Source organism: Talpa europaea, assembly GCF_964194135.1.
Source record: "Talpa europaea genome assembly, chromosome: 8".
Taxonomy (NCBI): Eukaryota; Metazoa; Chordata; class Mammalia; order Eulipotyphla; family Talpidae; genus Talpa; species Talpa europaea.
Genome location: NC_140075.1, coordinates 44,082,303 through 44,096,218, shown reverse-complemented (window position 1 = coordinate 44,096,218; position 13,916 = coordinate 44,082,303). Strand labels below are relative to the sequence as shown.

At 32.0% G+C, this 13,916-nt stretch overlaps 1 protein-coding gene across 1 annotated transcript in view; it reads left to right on the top strand.

Annotated features, from left to right (window-relative positions):
• The window catches only part of ZNF280D (zinc finger protein 280D), a gene marked incomplete at its 3' end in the record, with an annotated part of 85,268 nt that overhangs the window by 23,923 nt on the left and 47,429 nt on the right, over window positions 1-13,916 (top strand). Inside the window, exons 8-12 of the mRNA XM_084241120.1 lie at window positions 2,239-2,462; window positions 5,299-5,456; window positions 6,070-6,170; window positions 7,181-7,327; window positions 12,250-12,384. Coding sequence (XP_084097246.1) covers window positions 2,239-2,462; window positions 5,299-5,456; window positions 6,070-6,170; window positions 7,181-7,327; window positions 12,250-12,384 — 765 coding nt within the window. The remainder of the gene's footprint in view (window positions 1-2,238; window positions 2,463-5,298; window positions 5,457-6,069; window positions 6,171-7,180; window positions 7,328-12,249; window positions 12,385-13,916) is intronic.

The window sequence follows — 13,916 nt, the reverse complement described above, 5'->3', positions numbered from 1 at the left end:
TCTGTGTTTATATATAAAGAACTCTGATTCAGTAGTCTAGAACAATTCTAGGACAGAGAAATTTAAAACTGAACTTTTTATATTCTGGCTTACGGATTTTATGTAGTAAAGTTTTTATTTTATGGTAACAATTTCCATTTTGAAAAAATGTGATTTTTAGATTTGGACTATTATTGTAGATGAGTATATGCCTGTACCACAGAAATGTTTTCTTTCAGTAGAGAATATTTAAAACAATAATCAGATATTTTTATAGCAATTAATGATCAGATCACTAAACCTTAAATGCGTTATTTCATTTAATCTTAGAAAATTCCTTTAGCTAGTTAATTGGTACAATTTGCATTTAAACCCTTCATGGTAAAAAAAATCCAAGTTGCACATACTTTTTTTTTCTTTTTGAAAGTATATGTGTTCTTCAACATTACGTGGAAACTTTATAATGGTATATTATTTCTTTCATAGGGGCTGGAATTTTATATTTATCAACAAATTCTGTGTCTTCACCTGCTTTTTGCTGCTTGTTCTGTTATGCATTGAGAAATATATCTCAATCTGCATCATTATTGTATTTTCTTTGATACATTGTTACTCCATTTTAAGGATGTCGCTTTTTGTGATATAAATTTAATTCTTTCAACTGTAATGCGAATGCATTGTTTAGCATTTTGTCTTAATGTTTTAATGCCTTTTAGGCTCACAGCCCTTGTCTTAAGATTCTCATTTGCCTAGTGTATTCTTGGCTTTTTCTTTTCTTTTCAATTCTTCTGAATCATTTTGTTTTAGTTTTGCCTCTTGTACTCAGCAGAGTTGCCTTTTCCTTTATTTTCCTATATGAACATTCTTTTTATTCTAGTAGTTGAGTTAAACTCGTTTATGTCACATTTTTCTCTTACCTTTTTAAAAAGTCAATCTTTCATTATATGGTTGTATGTATGTAGTTTGGAGTTAGGGCAGTTATATTTTTTGTTTTACTATTTATCCTTATGATTTTAATGTTCTATAATTCCATTTGTCTTTTATTTCTTTGACCATTCTCTACTATTATAATTTATTAGTGTCATATTAAGCTGCCTGTTATTAATACACTCATCCTTCCCTTTTCCTCTCCTGCCTGATTTTAGTCAATATTACCGTTCTGAATGTGTTTATTGTACTATTTTTAAAACACTCATTCTTATATTACTTTCTTTGGTAAACCTACATGATATTCCTTAAAGTGCTCTTAACATATGTAAGGCAATCTATGAACTTTCTCCATTCAGTTTTATTGTGCTTCTGTCCCTTCCCAGTTTTCATTTGTTGGTTGTATCATTTTTCTATAGTCAGGACATATAACATTTACATTTAGTTTTATCTCCACATTAATTTTAATCCTTTTCCAAAGTAAATATATATTTAGTGCTCATCACCATTATTTTTGTTGTGGTTTCTTTGGTTATCTCTTGTTTGGCCTAAGTTTATTATCTAGTAATTTCTTAATAAAGGGCATGGTGACAGCACTCTTTGTGTTCTTTCATGTTCAAAACCATTTGACTATTATTCATTCTTGAAAGTCAGTTTGGCCAGGTATGAGGTAAATTGAATCCAACGTTCAGGATATTGGTGATGGTGCTTCTGTTTTGTAGTATTAAATATTGCTGTTCAGAAGTCTGGTATAACCCTGAGTTATTTATAAATGATTGGATATTTTTTCCTAGTTGTCCATAGGAATTGTTATTTTTGAAAGCTGATATTTTTATAGTATCATAAATTGGCGTTAGGACTTGGGGTCATTTTTTGGATTACTGATGCTGCTTTTTATCCCTAACATTTTCTAACACCCTGAATCTGGAGAAGGGCAGATTAAATGTGTGAAATGTCAGTTGCAACCAGAAATTATAATGTATAGTATATCACTTGATAATTAAACATACATATTTTGGCATCTAAAACCTCATTTCCTTTTTATACTTCTTCTTCACACAAGTATAAAATAATTGGGTTTTGTTTTGTTTAGTTAATTTAAATATTTAAATTATTGTTAAATATGTCTATTTGGAAAGGTAATTTTAAATAAAAATTGTAAGAGCAACAGTTAAGTCCTGGTTTGGAATTTTTAGAGTATGTATATGTACCACAAACTTTTGGAGAATATATTATATTACCAGCATAGTTTTGCATGGTTTGGCCTTGGAGAAATTTTTTATATATAATTTTTTGTAGGGATGTATAAGGCTTCTGTTTTTTCTCTTTCAGTACTGTTGTCCAGACATGATAAATAACTTTTTGGGACTGACTAAAACAGAATTTTCAAATACATCAAATAAAAATAAGACTGTTGATTCAGAGAAAGGAAAATTGATCATGCTAGTTAATGACTTTTATTATGGAAAACATGAAGGAGATGTCCAGGAAGAACAGAAGACTCATACAACCTTTAAATGCTTCAGTTGCTTGAAAATTCTTAAAAATAATATTAGGTATGTAAATACTTATTTTATTTCTATCAGAAAATCAGAGTGCTAAGGATATAAGGTGTTTTATTTTTATTTTGCTTTTTTCTGTGCCATTCCCTATAAGTGATCTTAAAATTTTCTGCCAAGAACAAAGGCAGAATCTCTTGAAAAAAAATTTGTTTCCTTTCTTGTATTTTAGAGTTGACTCCTGGATCCACTAGTTTGTATTTCTTTTAGATAATTTAAGAGAGGACAGTCTTTATTTCACATGAGACAACATTAACTTCTTTTTCCAAAGGCATTGTCATGAGATAATTGTCATTTTTAGCTGCATTTGAGTTTCATTTTTTTTCCACATCAAAGAGGAGCCACTTCTTTGCTTGTTCATTTTGACCCTAATACTTATTGTACTAATGTGCGTATCTTTCAATTTATATTTTAATTTTTAAAAAATTTAGTTTGCTGGAATCTTCTTTAGAGCAGTCAAGTTCTAGTAAAGATACCTGTGTTATTTCAAAATTTAACACCTTTAAAAATTAGAGATTTAATTTCCAGTGGAATTTGGAAGATTTTATACACTATGTTTAAAACTTAGGACCTTATTTATACTTTGTAATCTTCGAGTTAGAAGGCATTTTAGTAGCTATCCTCCCAAATGAATAACAAAAACAGAGTAACAGGACATAGTACCTGATATTTTTCATTGATTGCATAGCTTGATGTTTATATTATGTAAAATTGTTTTCCACCTTTTTATTATAAAAAATTTCCTTCAAAGTTTTAAATATTTTACAGTGGACAGTGTATATTTATTAGTTTGATCTTAACATTAGTATTTTACTCTACCTGTTTTATCATTTATCTTTTTATTCTTTCTTCAAACTATTTCAGAATTTTTTCCCCCCAAAGGGGCAGATATTGGTGTATCTCTCTTTGGTGAGAGGTGTGTGTGTGAGTGTGTGTGTGTGTATACAGAAAATAGTATATGTATATTTTCTTATGTTTACCCATGATTGTTTTTATTTATAACAGATTACTTCTGTACCCAGTATTTGTTTTATTCTCCTCCAAGTTGGGTCCAAAATGCAGCATATAGAAAATTCTGAAAATATACACTGTGATATTCTCCTATGACAATTATTAATGTCTTATTTATGCTTTATAGTTTTCAATATTTTTCTCTAGGTTATTTCATATGCATTTTCACATTTCTTTATCTCCTTTTTTCAAGGTTTTAGTTTAACAGAAATGGTACTGTGCTTTGTGGTATAATACTGAAACTTTGTCACCTATTCCATATTCTAGCATTTCAATTGTAAAATACACCAGTAAAATCATGTTAGTAAATATGGTAAGAAGAATAGAAATATGGTTCACTCATTATGTACTTAAACATTTATACCTGATACTAGTTTCAGCAATAGGTTCCTTGCCCTCCCTTTAATATTAGCTCATTTAATATTAAACAAATAAAAATCATTTTTTGGTTATTGTTTCTGAAGCTTAATTGTATATTTCTAGATTAACAGAATATCCAGAAATTGTAAGCATTTTTAATATCTAGGAATTGAGCATTTTAAAGAATTGATTGTTTAGTAAGTGAAACATTGACGGTGAATACTTCATGACCAGTAAGTTATATATGTTAATGTTAAATAATAATTTATCTTAACAGTAAAAACTGGGAAGGGAATTTGTAGAGACTAGTATGAAACTGATTGCTATATAGATTTCTGTTCTCTTCCCCATTATCATTTGTGTGTATGTGTGTTTTTCCTACATTTTAAGTGTCACCAAAACCAGATTTATTTTATTCTATGAAAATTCTTAGGAGTTTCCTTCCCTCATTTTAATATTTAGCCAAGAATAGAAATATCTATAAATGTTTGTAAAGCTGGTATTAAAACTGCAGTAGGACAAAAAGATTTCATGGTGTGACATACCCACTTCAAAGTGAAGTAGTGATGTGGAAGGGTGAGAGATAAATGTTATAACTTTGGTGATGATTGCTATCCATGTCATTGATGACATTATCTCACTGTTTCAAGATTATTTCTTTCAGGGATTCAAAGTGAGTAATTGTTAATAGTTGATCCAGTCTAAAAATTTGTTACTTTGATTGAGTAACTTTACTTTTAAATTCAGTAAAAAGCTTGAGTGAGCTCTTTTAAATAGGTATTCTCATTTATGCTGCACTATCTGCTATTGAAGGTCATAGTTTCTGCACATAAAAAACCTTTTTAGGGAAGCTGAAATAGCAGAATGTAAAACTGAAAAATGGACATTGCCTGCAAAGGGCACTGTCTGCAAGTTAAAATGAACAATCATGCTAATGGTAAACCATTAATCATTAAATAATTGTAATTGTAGACATTAAAATTGCTATTACATGCATTTAGAAACCAGACCCAACTAAAAGTACCAGTAATTTCTCTTTTAAACAGCTGGAATCTATTGTATATCTTCATAGGCTTAAAATATTTTTCTCATGACTTTGTAGCTGATTTTAGTGAAGGGTTTCCTTCCCTTTACGATTTTGTTTGTAAATATTATTTCATGTATGGAAAAGAAGTCTGCTGTTTGTCTTTAAAAAACTTCTTAATAATTAAAATGGTTAAGATTAGAGAAAATTAATGATAATTATATTAATGAATTATTTTAATACAAAGATGAAAAGAGTTTAATTAGTGACTTAATGAAAGTGATTACTTACATGCACACTTTTCTAGGGACTTTTATGACATTTGAAAGTTCATTTTGAGTACTACATCTATATTCTTAAGACTTAGGTTCAGATACTTATTTTTGAGATTTTTCTTTTTAAATCTGAATTTTTGCACCTGTTGACAATCATTTGTAGGTTTATGAACCACATGAAACACCATTTGGAACTTGAGAAGCAGAGCAGTGAGAGCTGGGAAAACCACACCACCTGCCAGCACTGCTACCGTCAGTTTCCCACACCATTTCAACTGCAGTGTCACATTGAAAGTACACACACCCCCCATGAATTTTCTAGTAAGTTATAATTTCATTTCAGTATTTAGTATTGTTGATTTTGATAATACAAATTCTGACAAAAAGAAGTCTGTTAGAAAAATAAGAATAAGACTTTGGAATTTGAGGGCAAAATTGAAAAAAAAATTAGTTTTAATTTATATAAACTTTTAATAAAATTATTTTACTAAAATTCAAATTCCTCTTGTAAATCATTCATTAAGGTAAATAACCTGTGCTTTATATGTGGGGGACTAAATAGAAGCTTTAGTCATATTTTTCAGATATGTAATCATTATCTTTCATGTAAATTTTTAATAAGAAAAATCACAACAGTGGTGGTTAAAATCACAGATTTTGTTATTAGATAGCTTGAGTTAAAATCCAAGCTCTGTCTCTTAATACAGCTATGTGATCTCAGGAAAGTTAGTTAATATTGAAATAATGAGAATAATAGAAATCTTGCTTTATAATGTTATTATAGAAATTGAGTTACTATAATATTTAGAATCATTGATTACCACCACTACCACCAGTACTACTTGTTGTTGTTACAGCTGTATAAAATGAATGATACATGTGTATGTGTGTTTTTTAAATTGCAGAATCTCTTCCCCCCCCCTTCTCTTTTTAGCCATTTGCAAAATCTGTGAATTATCATTTGAAACAGAGCATATTCTTTTACAACATATGAAGGACAATCATAAGCCTGGTGAAATGCCATATATTTGCCAGGTATGCACATATTGTATTTTGTATTAGTGTCTGTTGTTTTGGTTACAAGATTTTAACTACTAAGTCGTCAGCAAATTTCCATCTATAAATACAGGGCAAGATAGTAAATATTCAGGCTTTGAGGGTCATAAGGTTTTGTCGCAACTAATCAACTCTGCCATTGTAACACAAAGGCATCCATGGACAATAAGTAAATGAATGGATTTGGCTGTGTCTCAGTAAAAGTTTATGGACACTAAAATTCAAATTTTATATAATTTTTATGTGTCATGAGATAAATCCTTATATATTCATTTGTCATAAAATATTTTTACAGCCATTTAGATAAAATTGGTTACTAAAATTAAAATTCCTCTTGTAAAATATTTATTCATGGGAAGCCTTTGAACCTGAACTTATGCATTGTTTTTGAGTCTGGGAGTTGGAAATGACCCAACAGGCCATTGTTTAAACACCCCTATAATGAACTTAGAAAAACCCTGTAGGAGAAAGAAAAATACATTGTTTTATTTTACCATGTAAGGCAGAGTATAGGCATATAAGGGAAGTATGAAATGTTTAAGTAACAGACAACCCTACCAAATGCTGTGGACCATTATTTTTCATAATGTGAAGAAATAGGAAAGCAAGGTAAAAATAAATTGTTACTGCCATATTTGGAGGCCGTTTGTAATGTAAAGGAGAATGCTATTGTATGTAGCAGAAAAAACTTTATAGATCAAGAGGTGTAAGAGCTTGAAAATTCAGGTCATGATAGAAGTTGAAAAATAAGGTCTTCTAAAAAGAAAGGAACTTAGTTCTGTTTTGAGGAGTTGCCCTAATCTTTGAAAGATAACTTTTCTATCTCAATGATTATCATTTGAAACTTTGATTAATGGGTTTCTTGGTTGTGTACTAATTCATCAGAGCTAAATTAGTCGTACATAACATTCTAATACATAATCTATCACTATTATTTTGTAATTTTATATTATACATTTTCCAGTTAAATATGATGTTTTTATTTGTAGGTTTGCAATTATAGATCTTCATCATTTTGTGATGTAGAAACTCATTTTAGAACATCCCATGAAAACACTAAGAACTTGCTATGTCCATTTTGCCTCAAAGTTATTAAAATTGCTACACCTTATATGCATCATTATATGAAGCATCAGGTAAGATCTAACAGTTCTCATTTGTGCTGTTTTAGCTAAAATATGGATTATTACTTAGAATATTGATTAGATTTATTCAGTAAGGGAAGCAGCATTGTTCAGAATGATCAATGTTCCAGTTGACTTGCAATTTCTGCTGAATTACTTGTGAAACTTTCACTTTTTTCAAAAAAAGATTTATTTATTTATTTTGCATACAAGGTCTGGGGTGTAGGTCAGAGGTGCAGGCAGTCGGGGGTGAGAGGATTCACCTGAGACAGAGTTGGGAGCAGAAAAGGCAAATTTACACTCCTGAGGGGACAGCGGGTGAGACAGGAGGGGTCTGCTGCACCATCTGTGGGTTAGCTGCCTGGCCCAGGATCAAACTCAGGCTGAACTCAGGTTGTAGCAGTACAGCTTCTGAGACTTAACCCCTAGGCCACCAGGGAGGTCCAGAACTTTCACTTCTTATCCTTGCTTTCTTTCTGGTGATGTGGCTCATAGATGAAAATTCTGAAAGATGGCTAGAAATAGGAAACCTAGGAGGGAAGGAAAAAAAGGAAGATAAATGGAATATTCAAAGAATTGATTTTCCAAGAGCTATGAGTGGATGTGGAAATTATGTTGAAGATAGATGATCAAAAGTTGAAGATAGATGATCATGGAAAAAGATGAGTTTGAACTGAAAAAATAAAAAAGGTTGAGTACTTATAAATTTGTTTTTCTTATTTCCACTTTCTAGAACCCTTAGGAGAAGACATATTGTTATCATTGATCAAGTGTGGTCTTCTTTAGCTGCCAGTGATAAAGGAAACAGTAATACTGTTTGATACATGAACTCTGCCAAAGAACTATATTTAGGCCTTTTTTTTTTTTTTTTTTTTGGTGGATGACTTCTTCCAGTTTTGCTGTGTAGTTTTTGGGACACGGTATTAGCACTTACATCCTTCTCTTGAAATCTGATGTTATACTTGGCTTGGTTTTTTTTTAAGATTTATTTATTTGTTTATTTACATAAGAACCGGGATGTAGGCCAGATGCGCTGGAGGGTGAGAGGATTCACCAGAGACAGAGCAGGGAACAGAACAGGCAGACTGACAAAATACACTGCTGAGGGGAGTGGTGGGCGAGATAGGAGAGGTCTGCGTGCCATGTGGGATTGAGCTGGCCCGGATTGAACTGGCATTGCAGAGGCTGCGGACAGCTTCACAGCACAGCGCTCAACTGCCTGTGCCACCTGGGGAGGCCCAACTTGCGTTATTTTTATGAAACAATTAAAACATCTTTTCTTTGGACAGAAAGCTTTTCTGTGGCACTGATATTGTTCTTGAATGTTTGTAGGAACAAATTTCTTTGCCCAAATCAGAAGTCATTTAATCATTTTAATCAAGTTTTCCATCTTATTAATGACTCATTTCTTTTTCTTATTGATTAAATTGGCATACCAATTTATTCGGCATTGTTGCTCACTTTGCTTTCAAGTCAAGCCTTTAGAGAATCTTTTGACTTATGTTTTTTAATTGAGATAAATCATAAAAGTATAATTCCAAAATGAATTTGGGATCACATATCTTTGAGAAGTTCTGGCAAGACTTTTCTATTCTTGGTTTTCCCTATATTCACAAAATTAAACAGTTTTGTTAATATGTACTTTAAAATAAGATTTCTTAGAACTTTTAATATGCTAGTAGCATTGGAAATCTCTAAGCAAAGGATGTTGTAGTATTCTCCAAACTTATTTGACCACCGATTCTTTATTTGCAAATACCTGTTAACAACAGGTGTGTGGAAAACACTGTTTTTGATATTCTGTGTTTCATTTTTGACCTTTAATTTTAAAAGGGAGAATGGGGTCTATAACAGTACTTCTGTTTCATTGTGATCCTTTTAACATATTTTTCTCCATATGCTTTACTAAACACTAGAGTGAGATGTAGATGTGGAAAAAATGATAATTATGTGATACTTCTCCAAGGGCTGTGTGATTTATAATCAGTTTTTAATACCCTGAGTTTTATGTCTTAACTTGCAATGAATGCCCAATTTTCTTTTTGCTTCTTTGGAGTACCTAGGAGGTAGACAGTCAGTAGTTAAGATGAGACAGTATTAATAAAAAAGATCATCAAGTATCCTTCAAGGCATTGATGATTTGCATAATTATTTATAAAATATTGTAGGACCATAGGTGATCAGGTTTGTAAACTTGTAAGTGAAATCACCTTATTAGCACAGTATTAGCACTAAGCATTGTTGACTCTGGTTTGTTTTATTGTCTTTGAGGACTGTAGTTGTAACTTTAAGAGGTTATATTATTAAGTCTTGGATGAAGTTAGAGCTGTCATTAGTTTGATTTTTAAGAAATAATAAAAGTGTTTTTGGATATGTTAAATATGCTCATTAAATTGTTAATAAAAATAATAATCATTAACATATATAATTACCTCTGGCAGCAACAAGGGCTTTACATGCGTTATCTGACTTAGTCTTCACAGCCATGTATATATGTTGTTACTTCTAATTTATACATGAGGAAACAAGATTTTAGGGAAATAACTTGCTCAAGATCTTATTATCTGTTAGATTTAGAATTAGACTTATGAGCCCAGACTTTTACTGCTCTACCAGAGTCAGATTTCACATTGGTATTAGGTCTAAGGGTAGAAATTACATACAATTGAAATTATCTTTAAATCATTCAAGTCTCCCAAACAATGTAGTATGCTTGTAAAAAAGTTTTACACAAATAATTCTCTACCCTTGGGATAGACCGGTATTTCTTAGGTTGAACATCATGTTATTTAAAAAAATGTGCTGTTTTTGACCTCTCCTGCCTCTCCCGCTGCTCCCCTCAGCAGTGTCTTTGGTCCGTCTGCCTATCTGCTCCCCGCTCTGGCTCTGGTGAATTCTCTCACCCTCCCACGCTTCTGACCTGTACCCCAGTTCTTGTATAAAATAAATACATAAATCTTTTTTAAAAATGTGCTGTTTTTATCATCCTTAGCACATTGAAATGCTTAAATAAATAAGATAGATGTGCAAGACATGTGTCCAGCTAAGAAAATGGTAGATTAATGTGTTCTGCCTCAATAGTCTAGACAAATATTCATTGAATGAATGCAGACATTTTGAATCGTTAAATTTACCTGCTTCTCACATGCATTTTCTCTGTCAGCCTCTTATTTTCTGCCTTACTATCCATTTATTTAGTAAATATTTATTGAGTGCCTAATTATTTTGCAAGTAGTGTTCTAGATAGTATATAGCTATAAACAAAAAGTATGCACCCTCTGAAATTGTATTATAGTGGAGAAAGATAATGAATAGATGTATGTTTTTATTTGAATGTATGTGTTGCAAACTAATGGTTTATATTGTAGAAGTAAAATGTGGAGGACAGGGAGTGCCAAGAATTGGGAAGGTGTTGGAAAGTAGAGAAGTGGTTGCTGTTCTCTATATATAGTGGTGAAAAAGGGTCTCTCCGCAGGAAATAAAGGAGTAAGCCATATGGAAATCTGTGAGAGGTAACACTATGTAGGCAGTTAAGTAGTATATGTATCTGGGACAGTAGTGAACAACAAAGAGGCCAGTTTGACTTGAAGCAAGTAAACTCATAAGAGGAAAAGTGTAGGAAATAAGCTTGTAGCAATAGAATGCAGGGCAATTCATGTGGATCCTTGCAAACCAAAATCAAAGCTTTGGAAAACTATCAAAACATTTTAAGCATGTGAAAAATTTGCCGTGTTTTAAGATCATTGGCAACTATGGGAAGAATAGGTGGCTGAGAGGAAAAGGGAGAAAAGAACCTCACAGGGACAAGACAGTAGATTGCATCAGAATGGTAGTAGAAACAATGAAACCAGGAGTCTGGCAATGTCACTAACTAGTTATAGTGAAGTGATTTAGATTTTTCTTGGGTCTTGCTTCTCATCTCTAGAATTATAACAAGATTAAGTTTGAGAAAGGACTCAGTCAAGGGGTCTCAACCAGGAAGTAAATTGGGATCAGTTGTTCTGATTTATGCTTGCAAATATGCACGTCCAGTATAGTAACTGCTAGCCACATGTGACTGTTTAAATTAAAATTAATTAAAAATTCAGTTCTTCAGTTGCACTTCGCACATTTTTGGTGCTTATTTTAGCTGTGGCTAGTAGCTACCTTTATTGGATAGCTAATTGTAACAGTTTTACAAGATTACACTGCTTTATATAATCATTTCTGTAACAAACTTCTTTGAAATGTAGATAGATATTTGAATTTACCAATTTGGCAACCAACTGAAAATAGGAAAAATTAAAAAGAATTGACTTTCTTCGGGATGCCCTGGTGGCTCAGAGGATAAAGTCTCAGCGCTTTCAAGCAATCGCCGTCACTGCAAATGCATTGGCTCCCTGGTTAGGGAGCTTAACCATACAGCACAGCCCACCTCTCCTGTCTTACCTGCAGCTCCCCTCAGCAGTGTATTTCAGTAGATCTTCCTGTTCTGCTCTCCCACTCTGTCTCTGGTGAATCCTCTCACTCCCCTACACCCATACTTCTGGCTTACACCCCACTTCTTGTATGCATAAATAGAAATAAATCTTAAAAAAAGAATTTACTTTTTTCTAGGGTTAAAGCATAGTATAGGTCATAGTATAGCTCATTTTCACAATATTGTGTCTAACTACTTTAAAATTATAATTAAAAGAATTTTTATACAATTGAGGGAACTTTCATTAAAACCTTGATATAGACTTCGTCTTCAAATATCTACATGTTTGAAACCCCACTACTACTGCAAATAATGTTTTTAAAAATAAAATAATATTTTACTATATATGATGGGAGATGTAATACACTTGAAATAATTTAGGTATCATTAAAATCAAGTCAGAGCAGTTTCAGAACATAGGGTTTGTGGTTGTGGAAATAAATTATTTTTCCTCCCTTTTCCTGTTCTTCAACAGAAAAAAGGAATACATCGTTGTACAAAATGCAGACTGCAATTTTTGACATGCAAAGAGAAAATGGATCATAAGACTCAGCATCATCGAACATTTATAAAACCAAAACAGTTAGAAGGATTGCCTCCTGGAACAAAAGTGAGTTCACATGTGTTTTATTTTAACATTTTATGTGAAAATAAAATTACTTCTGCCTGGTTTGTCTATGGAATAAAATATGTTAAAAATTGTTTCCACTTTTACTAAGATTTTAATTTTAGATTCTATCAATATTTCTTACATTTAGAAAAAAGTTCCTAACCATTGTTTTATGAATGGTGGTATGTGCTGTGCTAGAATGGTATTCCTTTGGGGGAAAAAAGTGTAACTAAAATAACTTTCTTGGATCAATGGGTTGTTTCAATGTTATATGGACTATTTTGAGCTATTCTAGTTGGTACTGTGTATGTTGGTTTTATCTGCTAAATTCTAAGATGCCTGAGACCAGGAGTCATGTTTTATTTATCTTTGTGTCCTCAGCATCTTGTATATTCCCTTGAATTCTGTAGGTTGTCAAATACTTATTGAAGTTGTCATTACTGAGTTGATTGTCAAAGAAGCAAGTTCTGCTGCTGGATGGCATTATGTTTTAAGTGAGCAAACACATGTCTGACTTCATACTGATGATGCGATTTACTTTTCCCCTTTTGCCTTATATACATCTGTTTTCTCTGACTTCTTTATATACAGTCAGCTCTTGAATATTTGTTCCAGTGGAGGGAAACAGAGGCATGGATAATCCAAAGTGAAATAATCCCCAAAACATTTATATTTGGCTTTGGGTACTTACCTTTGAATGTGGGTATGTCTGTTATTTGAATTAACTAAAACAAATATAAAGCCATGCTCTGAAGACCTAGAGCAAGAGAAGCTATCCAGCATCCTTCCCTGCAGTCCATTCATTCCATACTGGGACTGGACATGCAGAACACTAATGTAAGCAGTGCAGTCCTCTCATGTTTTCCCTTATTAATAAAAATAGTAGTAATAATATTAATAATAATGTTACTAAATGTTTTTGTAGCACTTTAGAATTAGGCTTTCTGTATACTTTTTTATATATTCTGTTGTTTAAACCATACAGCAAGGCAGGTATTGCCCCATATTATAAATAAAAAGGTTTAGAAAGGATAAGTTACTTATTCAAGGTCACTTGGTTAGGAACGAATAGTATTTAACCCTAGTTTTTTGATTCCTAGTCTAGTGCTTTTGTGTAATATACCAAAGCACCTGTATTTCATAGAACATCCTCATAAGTTGTTCTAATACATGGGGCAGGGAAGTATTGTCAAATGATTAACAAGATTAAGGTAGCCAATTAAGTGTTCAACTGCCAACCAACAAATATTATTTCTGAATACCTAATGTATTAGTGCCTTTTAAGGATATTTTATATTATTAAACTCTCCATGTGGTAAATGAATTAATGTAACCCCTGTCATAACCTTTGTAAACATGAATCCTGTCCAATGAACCACTTGAAAGATGCCACATTTACTGTGCTTCTGTTTGTTTTATAGTTGTCAAAGGGTAAGGTAGGCTTTTCTAAAGTTATTTTTCAGGACTTGAGATTTAAATTTTGATCTCTGAATAGTTAGAGCAGAGCATAAAAATAACTTTGCAATGTGCTC